A 22,590-nucleotide genomic window follows, 5' to 3' on the forward strand; every position below is an offset into this window, starting at 1 on the left:
AAGGGGTGCCTGGGTGGCTCAGTGGTTGAGTGTCTGCCCCTTGGTTTTGACTTAGGTTGTGATCTGATGGGTTATGAGGTTGAGTCTCAGTGGGCTCCGTGCTCAGCGGGGAGTCTGCTTGAAGATTCTCTCCCTCTGCCCCTTCCCCACTTGTCCGTGGGTCCTTGCTCTCTCCCCCCTCTCTAAAACAAATAAATCTTAAGAAAAATATATAAATATACTTAAAAGTGGGATTGCTGGATCATATAGTAATTATATGTTCGTTTATTTTTTTTTTTTTTAAGTAATCTCTACCCAGCGCTGAGGTCAAGAGTCATATACCCCATCAACTAAGCCAGCCTGGTGCCCCCATGTTTAATTTTTTGAGTAACTGCTGTGCTATTTTTCATAACAATTGCACCATTTTACATTCCCAGCAACTGTGCACAAGGATTCCGGTTTCTCTGCATCTTTGCCTATACTTGTTACTATGACGTTTTTCTTTATGGTAGCCAACCTATTACGATTTTTTCTTTATAGTAGCCAACCTAATTGGTATGAAGTAATAACTGTTTTTGGTTTTGATTTATGTACTTTGTTTTGAAATCTCAAAGTGTTCAGCCTTCCTGTTTTGTTCTTCTTTAAGATTGTTTTGGTTATTTGGGGTCTCTTGAAATTCCATATGAATTTCAGGGTGGAATTTTTTTAAACCCCCCCCCCCACACACTTTGGGACTTTGGTAGGAATTTTATTGACTCTAGATAACTTTGGGCAGTGTTGACACTTAACAATATTAAGTCTTGCGATCCATGAATATGAGATTTCTATTTATTTGTGTCTAATTTCTTTCCGCAGTGTTTTGTAGTTTTCAGTGTATAAGTCTTTTACCTCCTTGGTTAAGTTTATTCCTGAGTCTTTTATTGTTTTTGGTACTGTGGTAAATGCAGTTGTGTTCTTAATTTTCTCCACAGCCTGTTCATCATTGCTGTATGGCAGTGTTATGATTTTTGTGTGATTCTGTGTTCTGGTAATTTACTGAATTCATTTATTCTAACAGTTTTTTTGGTGGACTCTTTAGAGTTTCCTACATTTGTAAGATTATGTAATTTGTGAAAAGTGGTAATTTTACTTCTTCCTTTCCAATTCCTTTTTGCCTAATTGCTCTGGATAGATCTTCCAGTACTGTAGTTGAACAGAAGTTGTGAAAGTTACTTACTTTGTCTTGCTCCTCATCTTAGAGAAGATTGCTGTCTTTGACCATTGAATATGATGTTAGCTCTCTGGAGAGCTCTGGTTTGACCCTAATAGAATGTCCTTCCTTTCCTTTATTGGTTATGAGGTAGATACAATGAAATAATTTGGAAAGCTTCTGTTGATGAGCTATTGGGCTTCTAGGTGGGCCTTAGATGGGGACAGGTCTCTGACTACACATATGCTTTTTCCAGAATGTATTCCATTTTTCTTTTGTGTTTGGGAAAGGTGGGATTGTTGTAGCCAGTCAGATCCCTGTGTTTTCAGGCTGGGAAGGGAAAACTGGCATGGCGTACTATGTTTCTTCTTCTCTGTCCAGGTAGTTGACCCTTTAGGGTTGCAATATAATTAGTTAAAGGTTTCTTTCTTCTTTCTTAATGGCTTAGGTGCATTTTCTTGGTTTTCTCTCAGAATTTTTCTACGAAAGAGCAGAGTTAAACAAGTTTCTGGCAAGAGGGTGAGAATCCTTTCTGAGAGCCCTGCACCCCTTCCCTTGTTCTCCAGCTGTATCATTGCTGCAGTGCATGGGGTTGGAGGGCTTGCTGCTGAAATCTACAAACCCAGAGTTTGTTTTCAGTGGTTGCCTTTTCTCTTCCCTCAATATATCTTACTCTCTCTTGAATTTGTTGTCAAATGTGCTTGCAGGGTCTCAGGTACTGTTATCTTGTTAACCTTTTGTTTGGCATGTACTTCTGCCTTATGCCTTTTCCTCCTCTTCCTAGTCAAGAGAATTGTTTTTACCCCTTTTGATCTGTTCAGTATTACCAGAGAGAAGTATTCCAATCTCCTGTTTGGACTACCAGCATTTCTGGAGCTGAGTGTGGAAGAGTGCCATAAGGCTCAACATTGAGTATATAGTTTGGTCTAGAACAAGGTATTCTTTTTTTTAGACAAAAATTAAGCTCATACACAGTTGGTAGAAGAATATTAGTAAAATGTAAGATTTTTATTGGTTCTTAGGGGATTCCCCCCCATAGTACTAATGTTTTACAGTGATCCATGCAAGCTTTTCTGTGATTAAAGAGAAGAACCTGGAGGAGGTGGGGTGGGGGAAAAAATAGAAGACCCTACTACCAGTACATGAAGAAACTGTAACAGGGCTGACAGTCTTTTTTTTTTTTTCATCCAAAGCTGATAGTTCTAAGAAATGACTTTTTGTTGTGCATATAGTGATTGGTTTATTGCCTTTAAGGACCCCTGTTCCCTAGTTTGTAAAGCTATATATCGAGAAGGTGAAGTAGATGCAAAGTCATTAAGATGATGGATTAACGTGAGTGGTTATATTTGATCTTTAGTGTTTTGGGGAAATGATCTTTATTAGAATTGAATGCCTTCATGTCTCCATATCAAAAGATGATGCATGGACCTCATGGTTTAAAGCTGCAGAGGCTGATTGACACCAGTGCAATGCCAGTGGAGATTTAACTGTGCTAGTGTTTAAGTCAGACTAGTTACTGATTTTTGTCAGTGCTCTGGTCATAGGTTTTGAGTAGTTTTCTTCTAACCTTGTTTTATTGTTGTTAGCCTCCGCCGTCGTCATCGTCGTCTTCCTTTTTTTAAAGATTTTATTTGGAGAGAGAAAGCAAGCATGCACGCACATGCACGAGTGGGGGGAGGGGCAGAGAGAGAAGCAGACTCCCCACTGAGCGGGCAGCCTGACCCAGGGCTTGATCCCAGGATGCTGAGATCAGGACCTGAGCTGAAGTCAGATGCTTAACCAACTGAACCACCCAAGTGCCCCTAAGATTTTGTTTTTAGGTGATCTCTATACCCAGCATGGGGCTCAAACTCATGACCCCAAGATCAAGAGTCACATATTCTACCAACTGAGCCAGCCAGGCACCCCCACCTTATTCTTCAGTGCAAGATTTTGTGTCACATGAATCTTCTCAGGAATGCTTCCATGACATAGTAGGAAATGCCTGTACAGAGACATACACGTTTTCAGTATGATACTCCTGGCTTTTAGCTGCATGGTTTTCCAAAAATGAGATTTTTCGGGTTCAGCATCTCAGAAAGGAAACGATCTTTTGGTGGGGGCGGGGGAAGAGTGAGTGTGTGTGTGTGTGTGTGTGTGTGTGTGTATGTGTGTGTGTGAGAGAGAGAGAGAGAGAGAGAAGGGGAAAGACGGGGGATGTCTACCTGCTTCTTAATAAGACTTTAATATTTTTTAGCCCTACCTTTATTCCTGCTTTCAGAAGTACTCAGTGTTTCTAGTTCCAGAGCCTTTCTGAGATTTCATGGGAAAAAGTTAGCCTAGTTCTATTCCTCAGTATTAGGCTGATTTGTTTAGCTTACTGTAGTTTTTCTAAGTCAGGTGCCCTTTTCTTACACAATTTAGTTTTGCTTATGCCATTGTGCATTTATTTTCTCTTGTTGTTTTAATGGAGTTTGGGGAGGAAGTGGAAACAAAAGAGTATCCTGAATCTGGCATATTTAACTAGAAAAAATTAATTATGAAAATAGGTTAGACCCTTGGAAAAAAAACCCTAAAATAGATATACATGTACTTGCCAAATTTAATAGATGTTAATATTTTATATTGGCCTTTAGCTGTATCAATTTTTATTTCTTTTATAAAAAGTACTTCCTCTTGCCTGTCTTTGTATCTTTTTCCCCGGATGTAACCATTCTCTTGGTGTGGATGTGTATCATTACAGTATATGTATTTATACTATGATGGTGCATGAGTCCATAATAAGACAGTTTTTTTATGCGTGTTAAAAGTCAACAAATGGTATCAAACTGTCTATCCTTTTGCAGCTTTTTCACTGATCTTTTGGAATTTGAGTATTAGGCATTTTGATGAACAGATTCAGTTTATTTTTATTTTTATTTTTTAAAGATTTTTATTTGAGAGAGAGCTTGAGCAGTGGGAGAGGCGGGGGCGGGGGGGGGGAGAGAATGAATCTTTAAGTAGATTCCCTACTGAGATCATGACCTGAGCAGAAGTCACACGCTTAACTGACTGAGCCACCCAAGTGCCCCTTTTATTTATTTTTAAAAATATTTTATTTTTAAGTAATCTCTACATACAACATAGGGCTTGAACTCACAACCCCAACATCAAGAGTCATGAGCTCTACCCACTGAGCCAGGCACCCTGAGTTTCAGTTTATTAAGCTAATTATCCCTTTACTTTCTAATAGGCAGTACTTTTCATTCATTTCAGTTTGGGTTCTACTACTACTACTACAGTAAAACTAGGCTTTTTAAAAAAAAAAAAAAAGTCCCCTTCTTCCAGTTAAAATTTTGACTTAAAATATATTTTTACAAACTGCTCAGGAGTAAGGGATACATATGGTTGATATTTAAACTTTAGTTGCCAGTTCTGAAATAGGTATAGTATGAATGCTTATAAGAAATAAGTTCTGGGGGTGCCTGACTGGCTCAGTTGGTACAGTATGTGACCCTTGATCCCAGGGTTGTGTGTTTGAGCTCCACATTGAGTGTAAAGATGACTTAAAACATCAAATAAAACTAAGAAAAAAAAATTCTGGATAATGGACCTTACTCATTTTTTTTTTGTTTTAATTTTTTTATTTTTTTAAAAATTTATTTTCTTTTAAATTTTTTATTTTATTTTAGAGAGTGTGCGCTAGAGAGGGCACATGTGTGTGTGCAGGGCCAGGGGCCAGAGGCAAGGGGGAGGGGAGAATCTCAAGTAGATTCCTTGCTGAGCGTGGAGCCTCACTTGGGCCTTGATCCCGTGACCCTGATATCATGACCCGAGTAGAAATCAAGAGTCAGTTGCTTGACTGACTGAGCCACACAGGCACCCCAAGATTTATTTATCTATTTTAAAAGTCAGTTAACATATAGTGTATTACTGGTTTCAGAGGTAGAGTCAGTGATTGATCAGTTGTATGTAACACCCAGTGCTCATTACATCACGTGCCCTCCTTAATGCCTATCACCCAGGTACCCCATCTCCCCCTCTCCCCTCCCCTCCAGCAACCCTCAATTTGTATCCTGTAGTTAAGAGCCTCTTATGGTTTGTCCGCCTCTCTGGTTTTGTCTTATTTTATTTTTCCCTCCCTTCCCCTATGGTCCTCTGTTTTTTTCCTTAAATTCCACATCTAAATGAAATCATAGGATAATTGTCTTTCTCTGATTGGCTTGTTTTGCTTAGCATAATACCCTCTAGTTCCATCCATGTTGTTGCAAATAGTAAGATTTTTTTTTTTTGATGGCTGAGGAATATTCCATTTTGTGTGTGTGTGTGTGTGTGTGTGTGTGTATACACACATATACACTACATCTTCTTTCAGTGGACATCTGGGCTTTTTCCATAGTTTGGCTATTGTAGATATTGCCGCTATAAACATGGGGTGCGGGTGCCCCTTCGGATCACTATGTTTGTATCTTTCGGGTAAATGCCTAATAGTGTGCAATTGCTGGATCGTAGGGTAGCTCTATTTTTTAACTTTTTCAAGATTCTTATTTTTAAGTAATCTGTGCACCCAGTGTTGGGCTCCAACTCACAAGGCAAGATCAAGAGTCATATACTCCACCTACTGAGCTGGTTTAGCGTTGGACTCTTGATTTTGACTTGGGTCATGATCTCAGGGTTGTGAGATGGAGCCCTGTGTCAGGCTCTGTGCTCATTATGGAGTCTGCTTGTCCGTCCCTCTTCCTCTGTTCCTCCCCTTGCTCACGTGCATGTGCGCACATGTGCTCTCCTTAAAAAATTTTTAAAAAGTCTAAAAAAATAGAATGGAGTTGGCAGACCGTGGCCCAGTGTACCAGATTTTTCAGCTGCGGGTTTTTAACATGGCCATGGTAATTTGTTTACACATTATGTGTGGCTCCTTTTAAGAGGCACAGCTATCTAGGTGTGGAAAGAGACTCTATGGCCTGCTAAGCCTAAAGTATTTACTTTCTGGCCCATTAATGAAAAATTTGCTGACCAGATCTTGTACAATTAAACATTTACATTAGAAGATTTATCTGGACAACCTGTAGTTTCTGAACTTTTTTCCTTCCTGGATTTAACTTTAGATTCCTTTCCTAGTAGTACATATTGTATATGAAATGCCAGTATGTCAGTCAAGCTCCATTCAGGAAGTTGAAAGGTAATTTATTTAAGGGAAGTACTTACACAAATGTTGGAGGTAGAGAACAAATGGAATGTGGGTGATACCCAGAGATAATGATGATGACAATTATGATAACTGAGGAAGCAGCCAGTCTCCTTGAAGGCTAGGGAAACAAAGGAAAAAGGATTGTCAGAATCTAAGAATCACTTAGAATCACTTGGAGGTGGGCCCTGTGAAGGAAGCTAGGACTTAAAGGAAGGGATGCTGTCTGGCTACTTCTGGTACCTCTGAGAGGAGTACCATGAGTTTGGTTTTTCGATGCTGCCACTTGGAATCTGTGCTGCTGCTGAGTGACGCTTTCATATACAGAAAGCGAACACGTCCTTGGTCTCCTCCTGCCTTCTAGTCTTCTAGTGCCATGTAGGCAGTGGAGGAAGATCTTAACAGGAAGTAGCTGGAAATGAGAAATGTAGTTTGTGGAGTTCCAGCCCCAGCATCACAAAGCATAGAACAGAAGGGGGGATTTGAGGTAGAGAGACAGCACTAGAATAACTGGCAAAGCATCTTTTCTCTTGCTCCCCCAATACATTGTTAAAAAAAATACATATATACGTATTTTTATATTAAAAAAAATATATATATGAAATATTTGCCTTTAGTTTAGGCCTTTTTCTTTTTTTAAGTATTGGCTTTAATTGGTTTAGCATTACTTATTCCTAATATTAAAAAGTGTTTTTTCTACTTTATTTCAGTATCAGATATAGAAGGTGGTGATGGACTGCAGCTCAGAAAGGAACATACTCTCAAAATATTTGCTTATATCAATTCCTGGACACAGAGGTATGCATCTTTAAAGTACTTTAAAGACTAACTTTGTGAGTTGTACTTCAAATTGGCATTGTTTGTCATGAAATTTCCCTTTTAGAATGTTGGGTTGTATACCTATGGTCAATAAATGACAGTTTATCAGTATTTATTAAATCTTCTTCCCTCCTTAAAGAGGCCACTCATGGTTTTGCAGAATAAAAGTCAGTTTCTTTAACTCTTTAATTATTTAGAAACAGGAGAGTGAATAAGAGTCTAAAAATAATTGAGAGATTAAAGACTTTTTATTGGTGTAGCTGGAGACCTTTAACAAACTTAAACCATTAAGAAAATCAGTATTGTGGTAATGGACACTTTGACCCTACTGGAAGCTACTTGTTATTCCATTTGCATAATATATAGGTATATTAGACCAATTTTTAAGAACTACATATATTGAATATAAAGAATAAAACTTCAGGGAACACAGTAATTAATATAATCATAATTTGTAGCAAGAATTTGCAAGTTCCTGTTCCCTTAACATGATTTTAGCAGATCATAGCTAAAGATTCTTTTTTGCTTGTGTGCCTATCTTGTTTATTAGTCTTCTAAAATTTTTATGGATAAAGAATGCTTGAAGCTTTGTGTGCAGTGATTAGTGAACATGTTAAGTGCAGCCAACATAAATAAATGTCGTGAGGCCTACAGTCTAGCTGATCATAGAGTTTATCTTCAAATCTCAATTTTTCTACAGTAACATTAGTTTTTCTTATGTTTTTTCTTTGTCAGTTAACTTGGTACACATATTTTTTCTACAAATTGTAGATTTTTTACATGCCATCATTATTGGCATCTCTTTTCTGAGTCTTCACCAGCTGAATTACTTTCAGCTAAGTTTACTAATTGTTACTGTTCCTCTGTTCCTTTCATTATGGGTAAGGTAGATGATTGGATATTTCATAATACTAATGTTAATGATTCAAAATTAACATCAATATCCAAAGGATTTGCTGAGAAATGTTACATTTGAGTAATAATTTTGGATTTATTTATTGTAACTACAGCTAGGTAGCAACATGTTATGCCGCTAAATAAAATGAAATCCAGAGAAATGATGCAAATTTTTTTTTAATGTCTCACACCTAGTTATTGGTGGTGCTGGGTGGGGGTTACATGTTCCCATTTCTAGTCCACTTTTATCATTGATATATACTCTTAATCCTTGTATCAGGAATTTTTAAGCTGGAGTGTGGATGGCAATGAAATCACAAAGTAAATAATTGATATGTACACTTTTAGGCATAATTTGTAGGTTTCATCAGAATGTCTAAAAATGTTTGCCCCCAAACTACAGAGATCCACTTACTTTTATCTATTGTTGCTGTATAGTGGTTAAGAGTGTGGCTGTTGAGCCAGATTGACGTGGCTTCAAGTCCTGCTTTCTCATCTGTTTATTAGATGATTATGACAAACTAGTTAACTTGTAAATTCTTGCTTCATTTGTGAAATGAGAATAATAATGTCACTACTATTTTAGGTTGTGAAGAGACCAAGTGCTTAGCACAGTACCTGACAGAAGATCTTAATAAACACCTGTTTTAATTAAAATTGTTAAAATTTATTTCAGAAAATGATACATATGTTGAAGGTTATGTAAGCTAAAGTGTGAAAAGCTGAACTAAAAAACAATTTGTAACCTGTATCATTTTATTCACATGTCAATAAGTATGAGCAATTTTTTAGCTGGTGGTAAAAAAGTAGAATGTTCATTGTTCATGCTGAAGAAGAGACAAGTGACAATAAAATATCCAGGTGGATCACAGTGTTTTGTGATAAATTTTTGTCTAGGGGCACCTGGGTGGTGGCTCAGTTGGTTAAGTGTCTGTCTTTGGCTCAGGTCATAATCCCAGGTCCTGGGATCGAGCCCTGCGTCGGGTCCCTCCTCCACGGGGAGTCTGCTTCTCCCTGTACCCGTGTGCTCTCTCTCTCTCTCAAATAAATGAACAAAAATCTTAAACTTTTTTGGGGGTCTATTTTCCCCTCCCCCTCATGTCTCTGACCTTCCTCAACTTCTTTTTGGGGCATCAGAAAATTCTGCTGCCTAGATTAAGATGGTAGTTCTTATAGTTGATAAACAGCAATTTAATAAGGCGTGGTTAATGTTCGAAAGAGATTGTTAACTTGGGGGCCTATGACCATGGAAGTCCATAAATGTACATTAGCACTGATCAACTCATGACATTTCATACAAAATGTTCTTAATAGGTTTCCTGGGAGGAAAGTGTTAATAGTTCTCATTAGATTATCAGTGGTCAAGAATCATTATTCTATATTGACTAGAAGATAGGTAAAGGAGCATATTCACTTAAAAATAGTATATTGATAAGAATTTAATTTTTATAAGCATTACAACTGTATTACTATTTTATTTTCCTCCTATTTAAGTATGCACTCATTGTAAAAGTCTGAGAAAATAAAGAGAATCAAAGTAAAACAAAACAAAACAAAGCTGCTACCACCTGGAGTAACAACTGGTAATTTTTTTTGTATAGCCTTGGCATGAGCTTGTGAATCATAGTTTGTTTTTTTTTTTTTACAAAAATGTGATTTTACTACATCTATGTTTTATAATCTGATTTTTCATTCACAGTCAACTATAATTAATCTCTCCATGTCATCAAATATCATTTTTCATTGCTGTTTAACAGTCGTATATCTGCCATTGTCTGTAAGATCAGGAAAGTTGTATATGTTTGTTTAAAAGGTTATCGTTTTATTAATACTGCAGTTGGGACTGGAATGGGAGGAAAACTAATTCAAAGTGGAGAGAAAAGATTAAGAGAATAAATTGAAGAATACAAGTTAATGAAAGCATATAAAGGTCTGAAAGTAATATGGATGATAAAAACATTGGATAACATTGTTTTTTTTTTTTTCTTTCCTTTTTTTGACTCGTTAAAACTTACCACAAAACTGGCTTGGGTTTCTGTCTTGTAAATTCCACCTTCCTTACCAGGCTTTCAGGCCCTTCATTGTCTCCTACCAATCTACTTTTTTTTTTTTTTTTAAAGATTTATTTATTTATTTGACAGAGACAGCCAGCGAGAGAGGGAGCACAAGCAGGGGGAGTGGGAGAGGAAGAAGCAGGCTTCCAGCAGAGCAGGGAGCTTGATGCAGGGCTCGATCCCAGAACCCTGGGATCAGGCCCTGAGGCGAAGGCAGACGCTTAACGACTGAGCCACCCAGGTGCCCCTACCAATCTACTTTTTAATTTTGTTTCACGATTTGTCTTCTAAAAGAATTCTGGGTGCCAGCAAGGGTGAGGTTCTATCAGCTTTTTGTATTTTTAGGCTAAAAATTGTATCTTTCATAGCTGTCATTTGTGGTGGATAAATGTTCAAGGCTGTTCCTTTTATTTTTTCATTGTTTTAATAAACTTATATTTTTTAAAGTAAACTACATCCAGTGTGCAGCTTAAACTCATGATCCCAAGATCAAAAGAGTAACATACTTTATTGACTGAGACAGCCAGGTGCCTCAGTAAACTTTATTTTTACAAACAGTTTTAGTAGCTGTTGCTTTCGAATAGATTATGTTCTACACTCTCTAAGGCTCTGCCTTTTATTTTGGCATTAAGAAATTTGGGGATATTGATAAATTCAGGGGGGTATTGATATTGACCACTATTTAAAGTAGTGCTTTTCATGAATTAGTTCATAAATAAAAACTTTTATTAAAGTTAGTTACCATGGATTAACAGTCCTTTCAGCGTACCAGGCCATGGTACTATGGCCAGGGAAAACGTTAGATCCATTGGAATATGTGTTGTTAGATGGAATTGTAGAATCAAAGTTAAAAAATAATTTAATTTTGATATGTAGATTCCTCATGAATATTGAGTTAAAATTTTTTTTGTTAATTGGAGCTATGTATTTTATGCTAGGCATTTAGAAATTTTATCTTTTTTTTAGATTGTTTTCCATTTTTAATTCCAGTATGGTTAATATACAGTGTTAAATTAGTTTCAGGTGTACAATATAGTGATTCAGCATTTTTATATATTAGTACTCATTAAGATGAGTACACTCTTAATCTACTTCACCTATTTCACCCATTCGTCCATCCACATCCCCTGTAGTATCCATCAGTTCTTTATAGTCAAGAATCTGTTTTTTTATTCCCCCCCTTTATTTGTTTGTTTTTCTTAAATTCCACGTATGAGTGAGATTATATGGTATTAGTCTTTCTCTTACTGACTTATTTCGCGTAGCATTATACTCTCTGGATCCATCCATGTCCTTGCAAATGGCATGATTTCATTCTTTTTTTTTATTCTTTATTTAAATTCAATTTAGTTAACATACACTGCATTATTAGCTACCAGGGTAGAATTTAGTGATTCCTTGGTTGCATGTAACACCCAGTGCTCATTATATCCAGTGTCCTTTTTAATTAATGCTCATCACCAAATTACCCCTTACTCTGATCTACCTCCCCTCCAGCAATCCTCTTTGTTTCCTAGAGTTCAACATCTCTTGTGGTTTGCCTCCCTCTCTCTTTTCATCTTACTTTATTTTTCCTTCTCTTCCCCTGTTTTGTTCATCTGTTTTGTTTCCTAAATACCACATATGAGTAAAATCATACCACATTTGTCTTTCTCTGACATATTTCACTTAGCATAGTACCCTCTAGCTCTATCCTGATTCTTTTTCTTATTGGTGAGTAATATCGTGTGTGTGTGTGTGTGTGTGTGTGTGTGTGTGTGTATGTGGTACATCTTTATCCATTCATCTATTAGTGGACACTTGGGCTGCTTCCATAGTTTGGCTGTTGTAAATAATGCTGCAATAAACATAGGGGTGCGTGTATCCTTTCAAATTAGTGTTTTCGTATTCTTGAGATAAATACCCAGTAATGCGATTATTGTATCATAGGGTAGTTCTATTTTTAATTTGTTCAGGAACCTCCATAATGTTTTCCACAGTGGCTGTGCCAGTTTCTATTCCCACCAGAGGGTTTCTTTTTCTCCACATCTTCACCAACAATTGTTGTTTCTTGTGTTTTTTTGGCCATTCTGACAGGTGTGAAGTGATATCTCATTGTGGGTTTGATTTGCATTTCCCTGATGATGAGTGATGTTGAGCATCTTTTCATGGGTCTGTTGGCCATCTGTATGTCTTCTTCGGAGAAATCTCTTCGTAACTTCTGTGCATTTTTAATTGGATTATTTGTGTGTGTGTGTGTGTGTGTTGAATTGTATAAGTTCTTTATATATTTTAGATACTAACCCTTTATCAGATATGTCATTTGCAAGCATCTTCTCCCATTTGGTAGGTTCTTTTTTAGTTTTGTTGGTTGTTTTGCTGCACAGAGACTTTTTATTTTGATGTATTCCCAATAGTTTATTTTTGCTTTGGTTTCCTTTGCCTCAGGAGATCATCTAGAAAGATGTTGCTATGGCTGATGTCAGAGAAATTACTGCCTGTGCTCTCTTCTAGGATTTTTATGATTTCAGGTCTTACATTTAGGTCTTTAATCCACCTTGAGTTTATTTTTTGTGTATGGTGTAAGAAAGTAGTCCAGTTTCATTGTTTTGAATGTAGCTATCCAGTTTTCCAACACCATTTGTTGAAGAGACTGTCTTTTTCCCCATTGTATCTTCATTCCTTCTTTGTGGAAGATTAATTGACCATGTAATCATGGGTTTATTTTTGGGCTTTCTGTTGTATTCCATTGGCCTGTGTGTTTTTGTGCTAGTACTTTACTGTTTTGATAACTACTGCTTTGTAATACAACTTGAAATCTAGAATTGTGATACCTCCAGATACCTTTTTCAAGATTGCTTTGTCTATTTGGGGTCTTCTGGGGTTCCATACAAATTTTAGAATTGTTTGTTCTAGTTCTGTGAAAAATGGTGTTGGCATTTGGATAGGGATTGCATTAAATCTGTAGATTGCTTTGGGGGTAGTATGACAACATTTGTTCTTTGAACCCGTGAGCATGGAATGTCTTTACATTTCTTTGTGTTGTCTTGAATTTCTTTCATCAGTGTTTTATAGTTTTCAGAGTATAGGTCTTTCACCTCCTTGGTTAAGTGTATTCCTAGGTATTTTATTATTTTTGATGCAGTTGTAAATGGGGTTGTTTTTCTTAATTTCTCTTTATGCTACTTCATTATTAGTGTATGGAAATGCAGTGGATTTCTGTACATTGATTTTGTATCTTATGATTTTACTGAATTCATTCTTCAGTTCTAGTTTTTTGATGGAGTTTTTAGGGTACTGTATATATAGTGTCATGTCATCTGCAAATAGTGAAAATTTTATTTTCTCCTTACCAATTTGGGTACTTTTTTCCCCCCTCCTTTTTCTTATCTGACTGCTGTGGCTAGGACTTCTACTACTATGTTTAATGAAAGTGGTGAGAGTAGACATCTTTACCTTGTTCCTAACTTTAAGGGAAAAGCTCTGTTTTTCACCATTAAGCATGATGTTAGCTGTGGGTTTTTCATATTAAGGCCTTCATTATGATGAAGTAAGTTCTCTCTAAACCTACTAGTATGTTCTTTAAACGTAAGCAATCTCCACTCAATCAGCACATAACTCTACTTGGGTAAGAAAGTCTTATTAGGCTGATAGTAATAGGGGTAGGACTAAGGAAAAAAATAGGATAAGCTTAGAATAGTGGAAGGGTATGTCTGAGTTTAGTGTATAAATAGATGTAATGTGTACAGAGTTTAAAAGTAAACAGAAAAAGGCCCGTAATAAAGTTCATTGTTCCCTAGCTCCTCAACTCCCCTTCTTCTTTCAGCTTTTTCAGATGCTGGCTTTGATATTAACCTCTGTATTCTGAAATAGTGTTGTTATACTGCTGTTACTTCATGCATCAATTTTAAGTAAACTCTGTGAACTTTCTTTTCTGATATATAGAGATTACATTTTTTTATCCTTCCCTATTTTCTCAGGGTAATTCTAAAAATAACAATTCTGGTCAGCGGCGAGCCAGAAAAGGTTCTATGGCTCATTTTATATTTTACAAGAAATAAATTCTTGTTTATCTTCTGTTATCTTTTTGTTTCCTGGAGTTTACTGACTTGTTTTTAAGTAGTTTTCCAGTTGTGGATCACTAATTCTTGCCAAACTCTTCAACCCATCTTATTACTAGTTTTTACGTTTTTATGCATCATTATGTGATCTGTTATTTCCTTCCCTTTCCCCTTCCTGAATCTTCTTTGGCCTTTATCTTCCTACTCCATTTGTTGGTTTCTCATTAGGGGTACTAAATAGCTCTCCTCTCTTCAGATAATCTGTGAAATTTCTTTTGCTTTTCTGTTGTTTTGGATGTCGAGGTTCCTGGATTCCATGTTGACATCTTTATTGGTTTACTATTTTTGGTTTGTCAGAATGACATCTTTTCTGAGAAGGGGTCCATGGGAGACAAATGTTTTTTAGACCTTCCAGGCTGAAAAGTTTCTGTTCTACCCTTAATCTTATTGAAGACTTTTGGATACAGAATTCTAGGTAGAGATGATTTTTTTTCAGAAATTTAAATGTATTGCTCCATTGTGTTCTACATTCTTTCTGATACTGCTTTGAGATTTTTAAATTTATTTTTATTTAAGATTTATTTTTTATTTTAGAGAGCTCATGCTCTCTCGAGCTCTCTCTCTAAAGGGGCAGAGGGAGAGGGAGAGAGAATCTGAAGCAGACTCCCTGCTGAGCATGGAGTCGTTGTGTGGCTCAATCTTACGACTCTGTGATCATGTCCTGAGCTAAGTCAAGAGTCAGACGCTTAACCTACTGTACCACCCAGGTGCCGCTTATTTTTATTATTAATTTTTTTTAAAGTAAGCTTTATGCTTACCGTGGGGCTTGAATATACGACCCTGAGATCAGGAGTTCCATGCTCTGCAGAGTGAGCCAGGCAGACCCGCCCCGCCTGCCTGCCCAGTATTGCTTTGGAGAAATATTAGCTATTTTTATTCCTGAGCTTTTCCTTGTCACTCTTTCCACTCTCTGTGAAAGCTTTTAGGATGTTTATTGCCCCCCTCAGCTTCAGTAATTTCATGATAGATGTTTTGGTGGGCTTTTCAGTTCTGAAGTTTTTTATTTCATAATTTCTTCACTTCGATATTTTCTACTCTTCTTGGAAGTATTATAAGTCAGATACTATATCTCCTTGATTGATGGTATACTTTTTCTCCCCATTATCTTTTTTTAATCTGTTCTTTCTAGAACATTTTTTCACTTTCACCTTCTGGACCTTCTTTTGAGTTTTACAGATTGGTATACTTTTATTTATTTTCATTTATTTTTAAGTGTTACTTATTTAATCTCTATACTCCCATGTGGAGCTTGAACTCACGACCCTGAGATCAAGAGTTGTGTGTTCTTCTGTCAAATTGCTATAATTCTAATTGGTTTTTAACTTGTGACTGATAGATATGCAAAAGCTATGTAATGTATATTTGAACACATTGAAGGGCTCTATTTTGTAGTTTGAATGCGGTTTTTAAATGGTACTCTGTTCTTGTTTCAGTAATCCAGTATCTTTTTTGTCTCTGAGGATATAAATTGATTAAAAAACCTTTCTTCTTCCTGCATTTTTTCTACTTTCTCTGAATTTCTTTTTACCATTTGTTTTGATCTGCCTTTCACGATCCAGCTTTCCTCGCAAGTCTTATTGGCTATCCATTCATGGTTAAGAGATGGGCACTGAAATACGGATCGGAAGTTCTTTGTGGGTGGGGGTATCTCAGATGTTAGGCTACACTGTAGGATGGTAACGTGGTGAGAAAGCTTCATCACCAGAGATAAATGGGCTTTTCTCTTAGATATTCATATTCTCTAAGAGAAATATCTTTAAGTCTTTGGCCTTGGGTTATTTTAGTCTGGTTGATGGTCAGGGAAGGTTAGTTGGGGAGGTTCACCATTCAGTCATAGTATCACTTAATCTTCTGTTTATTGTATTATTATTATTTCTGCCTTCTTTAGCATCTAGTGTTCCTGAGTTTATCTTGTTCATTTCATGTACCGGAAAAACTTCTTGTTTCCCAAGTAGAGAATAGTATCATGGCTGTCTGAGTTGGGAACCTGCAGGTTTTAACCGTACCTTTCATTTAGTCCTGTTTTCTGCCTATGCTTCATCTCTGCCTTTAGATGTATCTTGATGCTCTTTATTCCTGAGCCTTTTCAGTGTTCTGTAGGGTGGGTATTTTTGCTGATAAATCTTTCCGTAGCACCTTCCAAGTTTATTTCGTCCTAAGTCACTCACTATTCCTCCCTTTTCTGTCGTCCAAAATTTGTTGGCTATTTGTTACTTCCATTATCTCTTTCCTTATGGAGTTAAGGATCTTTTTTTCTTTTAGTATTTTTGTAGTGGGTTTTTAAACAGATGAGAAATAAACTTTAGTGTAAAATGAACCTGAGCTTAACTGAAAGTGATGTTTATTTAAAAACACTTTCTCCTTCTGCATTGTGGGTTAGGGGTATAGAGAGAAATGCTGTATTGAGCATTCAAATATCTAGACTTTACAGAATGGAGTGTCATACAATAAAGTGTATAACTTAACATAATTTTTTTAAAGATATATGTGTGTGTATTTGTGTATCTTCACTTAGACTGTCAGCTCTCCTTGAATTTGTATATTTTGGATCTGTATGTACCTAGATTCAGTTCTGTGTTACTTTGTCCTTTTTTTTTTTTTTTAAATTTTATTTGACAGAGAGCACAAGCAGGGAAGTGGCAGGCAGAGAGAGAGGGAGAAGTAGCCTGCGCATGGAGCAAGGAGCCCGATGTGGGATTCAGTCCCAGGACCCTGGGATCATGACCTAAGCCGAAGGCAGATGCTTAACTGACTGAGCCACCCGTAGTATTTTTGTCTTTTTAAGATTAGTGTCCTAGTCCATTAAATGCCCCTATTGCCTGCCAGTGAATTTTTAAAATAAATTTGATTGGCTCTTTGACTCTCCTAATCCAAATTGGACTTCAAGGTGTTTTTTGGAAGGAACTAAGATTCCTTTTGCACTAAAGAAAGATATTCAAGGGGCTCCTGGGTGGCTCAGTCAGTTAAGTGGCTACCTTTGGCTCGGGTCATGATCCCAGGGTCCTGAGATCGAGCCCCAAATCAGGCTCCCTGCTCAATGGGCAGCCTGCTTTTCCCTCTCTACTGCTTGTGCTGTCCCATGCTCTCTCTCTCAAATAAATAAATAAAATCTTTTTAGAAAGGTACTCAAATGTATAGTTCTTCACTTTGAACTTGGATTTTCTTGAACCTAAAGAAAAACTGTTTATAAGAAAAACTTCAGGGGTAATATGTTAATTTTTCTTCTTGTAGAAATTATGGTAATACAGAATTTTAAAAGTGGAAGAGTTCTTAGAAGTAAACTCCCTTTCATTTTGCCACTGAGGAGACAGGCCAGATGTATTATTTATCTATTTCTGTGTAACATACTACTCAAAAAGCAGTATCTTAAAACAGCAATAAACATTAATCCTCAGAGTTTTTATGGATAGGAATTTGGGAATGGCTTTGCTGATTGGATTGGGCCTGGATTTTTCAGGAGGTTGTAGTCAAGTTATTGGCCAGGTTGTAGTTATCCCAAGGCTTATGTGGGATTTGGTGGGTCTGTTTCCAAGTTGGCTCACTTAACTTGGCTGGCAAGTTGGTGCTTGTTGTTAGTGGGACCAGCGCTCAGTTTTTTCTCCTGTGGACTACAACATGAGCTGCTTGACTATTTTACAACATGTTAACTGGCTTCCCTCAGAGCGAGTGATCCAGAAGAGAGTACGACTGAGTGGCAGTGTCTCTTATGACCTAGTTTCAGATGTCACACAGTCATTTCTGCCACATTCCATTCATTAGATGTTAGTCATTAAGTCTGTTCCACAGTCAAGGGGAGGAAAATTGGGCTTCCCTTTCTAAAGGGAAGAATATTAAAGAATTTGTGGCTATACTTCAGATCTGCCACACTTGGAGAAATGATGTTAACATGGCCATATAGGGAGTTGGTGTTTTATTTGGACTACAATAGAGATCATTTAATTTGCTAATATAACTACAAATTGTAAGTAATAGTTTACTCTGTCATTGGCTGTGGTCATTTTTTAAAAATATTTTATTCATTTATTTGAGAGAGAGGGAGTATGCGTGCAAGAGAACACAAGTGGAGGGAAAAGGGTGGAGGAGTAGAGGGGGAGGAGAGCCAGGCTCCCCACTGAGCAGGGAGCCCACCGTGGTGCTTGCTCCCAGGACCCCGAGATCATGATCTGAGCTGAAGGCAGGCATTCAACCGACTGAACCACCCAGGCTCCCTGTATGTAGTTATTCTTATAATATGGTACTTGAGTATCATTTATTTGATTTACCAGACTCTTTAATCATTCACGGTATTGCCAGGCATTATGCTAACTGAACACGTCTAAGAGAGCTAGATTTGTTTGTAATAATTACTGACTCTTACTGTATTTTCACACACACACACACACACACACACAAACACACACTGAAGGGTGTTGAGTGTATGTGTTATTCCTAAATGCTATCGATCAGCCAAATAGTGTAGGAATGCCCTTCCCAAGTTAGCTTTTAAGCAAATTACTATTATTTTTTTAAGATTTATATATTTACTTAGAGTGAGCAAGCAGGGAGAGGGCCAGAGGGAGAGAGAATCCTGAAGTAGGCTTGCTGCTAAGCATGGAGCCAGATGCGGGGCTTGATCCCAAGACCTTGAGACCATGACCTGAGCTGAAATCAAGAGCCAGCTGCCCAACCAACGGAGCAACCCAGGCGCCCTGCCTTCAAGCAAATTATTAATGTTAAAATACAGCTTTTTTATAAACTACAAATTCCTTTATGTAAAAATAAACAATTAGCTTTACTAATAAGGTTTTTTAGCCTGTTTCCTGATAGACATAAACATACATTTAGTACTCAGTACTTAGAGAAGCAAAGATATATGTGACAGTTCTTGTTTTTAAATAGTTCTTTGTGTAGAAGGGCAGATAAATACAGGCATAAAATTGAAGACTGTAATTGTCAACCTAATATGGTGACTTTTTACTACCCAGAGTACCAGTTTTTGGTGGGATGCTCTCTTTATAAATTACTGTTGTGCTACCCTGTCAGGAAGGAGGAGGTAAAAACGGGGGGTGGGGGTGGGGGTGGGGAGTACTTTAGTATTTGCTTATTTTTATATTTTATATTACTTACTTAAAACACATAATGGTTGTCTCTCTAGAAGGTATTAATCTATTGAAAAAATTTTTTTCTCTTATAGGCAATGTCTGTGCTGCTTCAAGGAATATAAGCATTTGGAGATTTTTAACCAAGTAGTGTGTGCACTTATTAACTTAGTGATTGCCCAAGTTCAAGTACTCCGGGACCAGCTTTGTAAACACTGTACTACTATTAACATAGATTCCACGTGGCAAGATGAGACTAATCAAGTGGAAGAACCACTGAATATAGAAAAAGAGTGTAAAGAAGGAAGTACAGAAAGACAAAAATCCATAGAAAAAAGATCAAACTCTACAAGAATTTGTAATCTGACTGAAGAGGAATCTTCAAAGAGTTGTGATCCTTTTAGTTTATGGAGTACAGATGAGAAGGAAAAACTCTTACTATGTGTGGCAAAAATTTTTCAAATTCAGTTTCCTTTATATACTGCTTACAAGCATAATACTCATCCTACTATAGAGGTATGTAAACATAGATATAGTGAATGTTTAGTAACATCAAGTTACCATTATGTTGACAGTTTCTCACTTAAGAATAAAAATGAAGACAGTTATTTTTGATGGAAAAATTTATAAAAATCACGATGGTTAGGAAAAGTATTACAATTTTCTCTAGACTATTTCTGTAGCAGCTTGGGTTGAACATTTGCTTAACACAGCCCTATTAGGGAAAAATTTACACATTGAACTCAAAAATTAAACTGTCAGTCATCGAAACATTTTGCTGATATAGGTCTATGCTCTACTTCCTGTGACACTTGCAGAAAGTAGTAATTGAGGAAAAAAAGCATGTGAAATTTTGAATTTCATTCTCAGAAACATTGGTAACAGAATTTGGAATTCCTTTCATTAAGAAAACTTAATAAATACTCCTTAATTAATAGTTTTAAATGATAGTAATGTCTTTTATAAATCAAGATGCTTGATTCATTCCATTAGTGATATTTTTACAACTTTTCCGAGAGTTTAAAAACCTACCTGAGGTTTATTTAGATAATGGCATTGCTTTGTACACATGGTGGCAATTGAGACAGTTATAGGGATAATGTATTATGTAAGTGACATGAAACAACTGAGATTTATTATTTCTCCTGATTCTCTGAGCTGTCCAGGCAATTCTTTTGTTGGTTTTATGTGGCCTTACTTAGGCAGTTGTATTTGCTTTGAAAATTGAAAGACTTTGAAGGTCCAACATGGTGTCACATATCTGACAGTTGGTACTGGGTGTTGTCTAAGGCTTGTTGGATTTTCTCCATATGGCCTCTTATTCTCCACTAGAGTTGATTGGCTTCTTTACATGGTGGTCTTAGAATTGATCCAGGAAGATGAATGTATAAGCTATAAGGCCTCTTAAGTTCCAGCCCCTGAAATGACACAGTGTACATTCTGCCACATTCTCTTGGTTGAAACAATTAACAAGGGCAGCCTAGATTCAAAGGGGTATGAAGTACACTCCAACTTTGGATGGTGGAAGAGGTAACATTTCATTTTAAACTTTAACATATCTACTACATGCTTTTAAAAAAAGTCTGCCTATTTTCTCCAGCTCATTTGTTCTGTAACCTTCATACTGATTTCTTTAAACTTCTTTCTTCATCTTGGGGAAAAAAAAAAAGTCATTTACTGAAAATGCTTTCATGTTGAATTGAGACTACTTAAAAACAGCCCAGGAGGTAGGTATTTCCCGTATTGGAATTCTGCATAAGACTTTTAAATCCAATTGTGCTCTACCTTCTAGAATTCTTAGTCCATTATTTTTCCTTACATAATCTTTTAATGAATCTTACATGACATAAGATATTTAGTAAACATACTAAAAAAATGTCAGCTAAGAATCTTTTTTCAACAAATGGGATCTATTTGTACAAGCCAGCAAAATTTAATCTTAAGAACACAACGTGAATAGTGTTTTTAATGCCTTAAATGGATAATTGAAATACGCTGAAAATAGTTCGGTTAGACAGACCCAGATACATGAAATTCATGCAAAGTTTCTTAATAAAATTAAAATTTTCCAGTTAAAAATCAATAGAATCATGGCAATACCAAATCTGCTATTTTCTGCCTAAAATCAGTTTGCTCACCAGTTTGCCATTTTTAAAAAATTAGAAAAAAATAATCTCCAAATGTAAGCAAGTCACACTGCCCTACTTTCTCTTTTGAAATAAAGTGCCTCCTTATTACTGTTCTTGAGGATCATTCCATGTGACTACTTAGTTGAAAGCAATGGTTTCATGAGGTCTTTGAGGTAAAATTCTAATAAAAAAACCTTAGATATAATGTAATACAGTGTTACATAGAATTCTCTCTTTATACAGAATTTGTGTGTTTCTGTAATACTCTGTTCATAATATAGCTGTTTCCCAGGTTTCTAATATGTTAGTAAAGATCTGTTACAAATACTTGAAAAATTTAGTTTCTATCCTAGTGGCCATGTGGTTAAATGGTAACAGTCCTATTTAACTTTGATTTTGACTTTTCTAAAGAGGCACAAATTGGCTAAGACTATTTATTTATTTATTAAAAAGATTTTATTTGTCAGAGCACCCCCACAAGCAGGGGGAATGGCAGGCTTCCCGCTGAGCAAGGAGCCCAATGTGGGACTTGATCCCAGGACCCTGGGATCATGGTCTGAGCTGAAGGCAGACGCTTAACTGACTGAGCCACCCAGGCGTCCCTGGGCTAAGACTCTTGAGAAGATGATTCAGTACTCACGTGAGCTGTGCCTTAAGAACCTAGTCAAACATCTTATTTTGTATAAGAGGGAACTGGCTTTTTTTTTTTTAAGCTTATTTACTTATTTAAGTAATCTCTGCACCCAATGTGGGGCTCGAACTAATGACCCCAAGATCAAGAGTCGCATGCTCCTCTGACTGAGCCAGCCAGGTGCCCTAAGAGGGAACTGGCTTACACAGGCTAAACGTTTTGGTCAAGTGTGCACAGCATATTGCTGAGAGAGTTGTAGAATTCAGTTCATTCTGCTATACTGCTTCTCAATCACCTCAAACTAATCTCTGTAGCTATTGTATTCATTGCCAGGAGTAAGAGGAGCTCAGAGTCTCTCCTTCTCCCCATCCCTTCCTGTCTGTAGCCTTTTTTCTTTTCTATCAAAGTTGATAATATTTTAAAAGATATAATTAGAAATAAGTATTAATTCATGTTAGACCTTTTCTGGGGGGCGGGGAGCTGTTGCATTCTTTTCCTAATCCTGAATCATAATGTGTAATTCTGATATATTGCCCTAGTATTTTACGTTTTTATTCTAAGTAAGATGAAG

General features: G+C 36.7%; 1 protein-coding gene across 1 annotated transcript in view; it reads left to right on the plus strand.

Annotated features, from left to right (window-relative positions):
- Positions 1-22,590, plus strand: part of USP34 (ubiquitin specific peptidase 34) — a 237,202-nt gene that overhangs the window by 28,753 nt on the left and 185,859 nt on the right. The window contains 2 exon segments of the mRNA XM_040623443.1: positions 7,022-7,109; positions 19,355-19,775. Coding sequence (XP_040479377.1) covers positions 7,022-7,109; positions 19,355-19,775 — 509 coding nt within the window.

Source organism: Ursus maritimus, unplaced genomic scaffold (assembly GCF_017311325.1).
Source record: "Ursus maritimus isolate PB19 unplaced genomic scaffold, ASM1731132v1 scaffold_6, whole genome shotgun sequence".
Lineage (NCBI taxonomy): Eukaryota > Metazoa > Chordata > Mammalia > Carnivora > Ursidae > Ursus > Ursus maritimus.